The sequence below is a fragment of the Cololabis saira genome, chromosome 3 (assembly GCF_033807715.1).
Source record: "Cololabis saira isolate AMF1-May2022 chromosome 3, fColSai1.1, whole genome shotgun sequence".
NCBI lineage: Eukaryota > Metazoa > Chordata > Actinopteri > Beloniformes > Belonidae > Cololabis > Cololabis saira.
Window position 1 is genome coordinate 53,992,435 of NC_084589.1, and position 7,127 is coordinate 53,999,561.

At 45.9% G+C, this 7,127-nt stretch overlaps 1 protein-coding gene across 1 annotated transcript; it reads left to right on the forward strand.

Moving 5' to 3' along the window:
• Window positions 1–677: 677 nt before the first annotated feature.
• Window positions 678–3,101, forward strand: LOC133440546 (nuclear factor 7, ovary-like). Its single transcript, XM_061717842.1, has one exon. It carries the CDS (start codon window positions 813–815, stop codon window positions 2,235–2,237), a length of 1,425 nt encoding a protein of 474 aa, XP_061573826.1. The 5' UTR covers window positions 678–812; the 3' UTR covers window positions 2,238–3,101.
• The last annotated feature ends 4,026 nt before the right edge of the window (window positions 3,102–7,127 follow it).

Below are 7,127 nucleotides of genomic sequence, written 5' to 3' on the forward strand. Positions count from 1 at the left end.
TACTGGTACTGGTACTGGTGCTGGTACTGGTACTGGTACTGGTACTGGTGCTGGTACTGGTACTGGTGCTGGTACTGGTACTGGTGTTGGTACTGGTACTGGTGCTGGTGCTGGTGCTGGTACTGGTACTGGTGCTGGTGCTGGTGCTGGTACTGGTACTGGTGCTGGTACTGGTACTGGTGTTGGTACTGGTACTGGTACTGGTGTTGGTACTGGTGCTCGTCTCTGATAATAAAACCACCATTTCTCCACTAAACCCGTGTCCTCTGTCCTGTCGGCCGACCCCGGTAGCACCAGACTGATACACTCATCTGGTAAGACGGGTTGTAGTTAGTTGTGATGACCCTAAAAACTCTACCTAAAACCGGTTTTTAGGATTATACGGAAAACATTTAATTACATGATTAAATTGTTGTACATTATGTTTCAATCAGTTAAGTTTTTCTAAACTTTTAGATTTATGCAAAAGATACAGAGGGCCAATTATTTTGTTAATTGTTTTTCTTTTTAAAAGAAAAACAACAATACAAAGATACAAAAAATTACACTCAAGCCACTTGATTGTATTTCTGAATAACAAGTCAAACTGCGCCCCCTGCTGATAGGAACATGCAAATCTATCTGCTGACGTCAGGAAAGTGAAACAGAAAGTTAATTTGTCATTATTGACATGACTGAACGAAGCTGAGACGCCATTTCAGGGTGGAGGTTATGAACTAAAAACCTGAAATTAAAGGACTTAAATCTGTGATTCAGTGGGACATTTAACTGGTGAGTCTACCGATTGAAGGATTCTAAAAAGATTTGAAGAAATGGCTGAGAAAACTCTTCTTAAAGATTTCCTGAGCTGCCACGTTTGTTTAGAGATTTTCAAAGATCCGGTGTCTCTGAGCTGCAGCCACAACTTCTGTTCAAGCTGCCTGAAAAAGTTCTGGGAAGAAGCTAAAAACAGAAACTGTCCCATCTGTAAAAGAAAATCTTCTAAAGGGGAACCTGGTGTGAGCTTTTCACTGAAGGAACTTGCCGACTCTTTTGCTGAAACACAGACAGGTGGATCGTCTGAGACTGAAAAAGAGGAAAAGAGGGAGGAGGTTTGTAAGAAACACCCAGGAACAACTCCACTGTTCTGTAGAGACGAACAGAGATCTGTGTGTCCTGTCTGTGAGTTTTCTCTGCACCAGAACCACAAAGTGGTTCCTGTAGAAGAAGCAGTCGGTGAGCTGAAGGAGCTGCTGAAATCTGACTTAAAGTCTCTGCAGAAGAAGAGGAACAAATACCAACAAGTGGAGAAAACATATAAAGCTGTGGTTCAACACTCGGAGAAGCAGCTGCTGTCCACAGAGAAGCAGATCAGAGCAGAGTTCAACAAACTCCAGCAGTTCCTGAAGGAGGAAGAGGAGTCCAGACTGGCAGCTCTGAGGGAGGAAGAGGAGCAGAAGGGGAGGAGGATCAGCGGGGAGAGGAAGAGGATCCAGGAGCAGATCTCCTCTCTGTCAGACAGCATCTCTGCTGTGGAAGAAGAGCTGCAGAAAGACAACATGACGTTCCTCAGCAGGTTTAAACCCACCCGGGACAGAGCCAGAGAGCAGAGCTCAGTGTCAGATCCACGGCTGCTCTCAGGAACTCTGGTAGACGAGGCCAAACACCTGGGAAACCTGGCCTTCAGAGTCTGGGAGAAGATGGGGGACCAGGTCCACTTCAGCCCGGTGGTTCTGGACCCAAACACTGCACACCGCTGTCTCTATCTGTCTGCTGATCTGACCAGTGTGAGACTTGGAGATACAGACCAGCAGCTTCCTGATAATCCAGAGAGAAACGACTACTACGCCAATGTTTTTGGTTGTGAGGGTTTGACCTCAGGGAAACACAGCTGGGAGGTGGAGGTGGGAGATCATCCCAGCTGGGAGGTTGGTTTGGTTAAAGAGTCCGTTGACAGGAAGGGAGAGACGTCTGTTTCACCTGAAGATGGAATCTGGTGTTTGTCGTATGATGATGGAGAATACATAGATGCTGTTGGTGAGACCGTCACGGTGGAGACGAGTCTCCAGAGGATCAGAGTCCAGCTGGACTATGACGGGGGGAAGATTTCCTTCTACAACGCTGAAGACATGACACTCATCTGCACTCACGAAGACACTTTCACTGAGAAACTCTTCCCTTATTTTGAGATTGGAAAGTCTGGTGATGCAAAAACTACTGAGATCAGAATCTGTCAGACAAAGAATAGATTAACCTGAGATAAAGAAAATATATCTATGTGTCTTTAATGTTTTGATGGAATAACTTTTCCAAGATCAGGATTATTTTCAGTAAAAAGTTCACATGTGAAAACAAACGAATCTCAAAACATTGAAAATACGACACATTTAAATATTACTGTAAATTATTCAGCGTATTTGTTCAGCGTTTAATAAGATACCAAAATATAAAGGTTTATAAAGTTGTGATTCATTTTATCCAAGTTTGTATTCATGTTATAAATGTGCTGGAATCACTGGGATGAAATTTTACTTTCAAACTTTACCGTTTAAATAAATGTTGTAACTAGTTAAAAATATGACTTAAAAATCCAGCATGTTCCTAAATCTGACAGTTATTTTTAATCAACCTGCTGATTTGTAACATAAAAGAGTAAAAGTCAAATAAAATCGGTATTAAAGAACATATTTCTGTGTAAATGTTGTAAGTGTTCAAATGTCAGAGTTTATAAGTCACTTCTCAAGTTTTAGTCCAAAGATCAGAGTTTTTAAACAAACTGTAATTAAAAGATACTAAAACATGAAAAACTGTTTAAACGTCTAAAAACACAGCTGGTTCTTATGTGAGCAAATGTTTTGTAATGGGAAATTTTGGTATAACATAGTATGCTTTAAGACTGTTTTAAGTGAACATTGCTATGCTGTCGAGGTCCAGCTCTCTGACACAGAGCAGTGGGATTTCTCACGATCAGGTGGAGCAGGGTGAGTGTTTTGTCTTTTGTTTTAAGCCTGCTGAAATATAAGATAGGGTCTCTAAACATCTTCAGGTCACTCACTCACTGACTGCTCTTCTGATCAGAATGCACTGTGTGACTCCATTCATGAATGCTTTTATTAAAACTCCAGAAAGAGCTGACGTGTCCTGACATTCTTTTTGAACACTTTATTGAACGAACAACAATTTTTGCCATCACAATCTGGCGACCACGAAGGGACCCCGTCTGTGAGCGGATTTTCTTTTTTTACTCTGGACCGAAGTTGATTAAAGTGCAGCAACAACCTCGTACTCCCCCATAACGGAAGGTGGAGAAGAGGGCCTGACGTCCGGAGGACTGAGATGAGTCCCCTCACCGATCGGGGTCTAGTGAACTCGTGGCTACAGAAACACCTCGCTGTTCTTTCAGGTGAGTTTTGAGGAAAGAAACGGCCAAAAATTGCGCAGCAGTCTCCTCCTACCTACTGAACAGACAGTAGCGTCGGCAGACGTGCCGGATACTCGGCTTCCCTACAGGCGGAGGTTTTGTGTCAGGGAGTGGTAAACTTTCCCCAAGTGGCTCTAGTGGAACTTGGGGCTTTAGGTTCTGGGAATCTAAAGTAAACCAGACCGGGTCTGAGGGCACTTAGGGCCATAAATACTAAGATGTTTGTGTTTCGTCTGTTAATGTCTGGCATAATAATTTTGACTGTCTGGAGAACAAAAAATTCAATATGAAAAAATAATTAAAGTTGGAATCCGGTTAAAGTTAAAGGGTAAATTAAAATTAAAATGTATCAGTGCTACTCTTTTATTTTCTGTTTTAAAGATAATCTAAATTGCGGTTATTCTAAAATCAAATCTAAATTTATTGTGCTTAAAAATTTTAAGAAATCTCAATTTAATAGTGAGTAAAGTAAAATCTAAACCTTGACTCCTATCTCCGTCAGCGAGCTGCGCGAGTGTTCAGGCTTCTGTGACATCACAGACCTTGATAAGGGTAAACCTTGAGTAGCCCACTGTTTTCCTTTCATGAAAATTAAACCTGCAAACGTCTGAGAGAATCAACCATGGGAGCAGGATTAAACAAACCCCCTGATAGTAATCCTTCCGAGGGACCAGAGTTGTCAGCCCCAAATGTAAGATATATGATAATAATAATAATAATAATAATAATAATAATAATAATAATAATAATAATAATAATAATAATAATAATAATAATAATACATTTTGTTTATATAGCGCTTTTCAGGGCACTCAAAGACGCTTTACATTACAACAAAACACATATTACAAATTACAATTACACAGGACAGTACATAAGGACACAACATGACACAGGACATTAATCACACATTAAAAGCAGTTCTGTAAAGGTGAGTTTTGAGATGGGATTTGAATGCTGGGAGGTCTGTACAGTCACGGATGTTTTTGGGGAGGGAGTTCCAGAGGGTGGAGCAGCGATGGAGAAGGCTCTGTCACCCCAGGTCCTGGTTGGTTCTGACAGGAAGGGACAGGAGGTTGGTAGTACCAGTTATAGTACCAGTTATAGTACCAGTTGTAGTACCAGTTGTAGTACCAGTTATAGTACCAGTTATAGTACCAGTTATAGTACCAGTTATAGTACCAGTTATAGTACCAGTTGTAGTACCAGTTGTAGTACCAGTTATAGTACCAGTTATAGTACCAGTTATAGTACCAGTTATAGTACCAGTTATAGTACCAGTTATAGTACCAGTTATAGTACCAGTTATAGTACCAGTTATAGTACCAGGTCCTGGTTGGTTCTGACAGGAAGGGACAGGAGGTTGGCGTCAGAGGAGCGGAGGCTGCGGGAGGGAGTGTAGCGGTGGAGCAGGTCGGTGAGGTAGCAGGGGGCCTGGTTGTGGAGAGCTTTGTGGGTGAGGAGAAGGATTTTGAAGTGGATCCGTTGAGGGATGGGGAGCCAGTGGAGCTTCTGGAGGACTGGGGTGATGTGGTCTAGAGGACTGGGGTGATGTGGTCTAGAGGACTGGGGTGATGTGGTCTCTGGAGGACTGGGGTGATGTGGTCTCTGGAGGACTGGGGTGATGTGGTCTCTGGAGGACTGGGGTGATGTGGTCTCTGGAGGACTGGGGTGATGTGGTCTCTGGAGGACTGGGGTGATGTGGTCTCTGGAGGACTGGGGTGATGTGGTCTCTGGAGGACTGGGGTGATGTGGTCTCTGGAGGACTGGGGTGATGTGGTCTCTGGAGGACTGGGGTGATGTGGTCTCTGGAGGACTGGGGTGATGTGGTCTCTGGAGGACTGGGGTGATGTGGTCTCTGGAGGACTGGGGTGATGTGGTCTCTGAAGGACTGGGGTGATGTGGTCTCTAGAGGACTGGGGTGATGTGGTCTCTGGAGGACTGGGGTGATGTGGTCTCTGGAGGACTGGGGTGATGTGGTCTCTGGAGGACTGGGGTGATGTGGTCTCTAGAGGACTGGGGTGATGTGGTCTCTGGAGGACTGGGGTGATGTGGTCTCTAGAGGACTGGGGTGATGTGGTCTCTGGAGGACTGGGGTGATGTGGTCTCTGGAGCGGGTGTGGGTGATGTGGTCTCTGAAGGACTGGGGTGATGTGGTCTCTGGAGGACTGGGGTGATGTGGTCTCTGGAGGACTGGGGTGATGTGGTCTCTAGAGGACTGGGGTGATGTGGTCTCTGGAGGACTGGGGTGATGTGGTCTCTAGAGGACTGGGGTGATGTGGTCTCTGGAGGACTGGGGTGATGTGGTCTCTGGAGGACTGGGGTGATGTGGTCTCTAGAGGACTGGGGTGATGTGGTCTCTGGAGGACTGGGGTGATGTGGTCTCTAGAGGACTGGGGTGATGTGGTCTCTGGAGGACTGGGGTGATGTGGTCTCTAGAGGACTGGGGTGATGTGGTCTCTAGAGGACTGGGGTGATGTGGTCTCTGGAGGACTGGGGTGATGTGGTCTCTGGAGGACTGGGGTGATGTGGTCTCTAGAGGACTGGGGTGATGTGGTCTCTGGAGGACTGGGGTGATGTGGTCTCTAGAGGACTGGGGTGATGTGGTCTCTGGAGGACTGGGGTGATGTGGTCTCTGGAGGACTGGGGTGATGTGGTCTCTGGAGGACTGGGGTGATGTGGTCTCTGGAGGACTGGGGTGATGTGGTCTCTGGAGGACTGGGGTGATGTGGTCTCTAGAGGACTGGGGTGATGTGGTTTCTAGAGGACTGGGGTGATGTGGTCTCTGGAGCGGGTGTGGGTGAGCAGGCGGGCGGCAGAGTTTTGAATGTATTGGAGTTTATTGAGGACCTTGGAAGTTGAACCGTAGAGGATGCTGTTGCAGTAGTCGAGTCTTGAGGTGATGAAGGCGTGGATCAAGGTTTCAGCGGTAGAGAAGGAGAGTGATGGACGGAGACGGGCAATATTTTTGAGGTGGAAGAAAGCAGTCCTTGTGATGTGGTTGACATGGTGTTGGAAGGAGAGGTTATTGTCCAGGATAACTCATGGTGTTGGAAGGAGAGGTTGTTGTCCAGGATAACGCCGAGGTTGCGGATGTGAGTGGAGGGAGACAGAATGGAGTTGTCCATGGTGAGGGTGAAGTTGTGAGCGGTTTTGGTGAGGGATTTTGGGCCGATGATGAGCATGTCTGATTTGTTGTAGTTGAGTTGGAGGAAGTTCGAGTGTATCCATGACTTGATTTCGGCGAGGCAGTTGGTCAGGGTAGAGTGGGTTGCAGAGGTGAGGGATTTGGTGGAGATGTACAGTTGGACGTCGTCGGCGTAGCAGTGGAAGTGGAGGCGGTGGCGGCGGATGATGTTGCCAAGGAGGAGCATGTAGAGGATGAAGAGTAGAGGACCAAGCACCGAACCCTGGGGGACGCCTTGTGACAGAGGGGCAGTGGAGGAGGAGCAGTTGTTGATGCTGATGAATTGATGTCTGTTAGTGAGATATGATTTTAGCCAGAAGAGGGCGGATCCGGTGATATTGAGAGATGATTCCAGTTCCAGATTCCAGATAGTTAACTATGGAAAAGAATCCATATCCCAGTTGGATCTGTGGGTCAGACAATTTAAATTTCCAAGAACAGGAAGCCTGAGCGTTAAACAGCTGGAGCTTTGCAGGTGAGACTTCAGATGACTGAGACAAAAACAAAACTAGTCAAGCGGGTAGTCCTAAGTACTCCCTT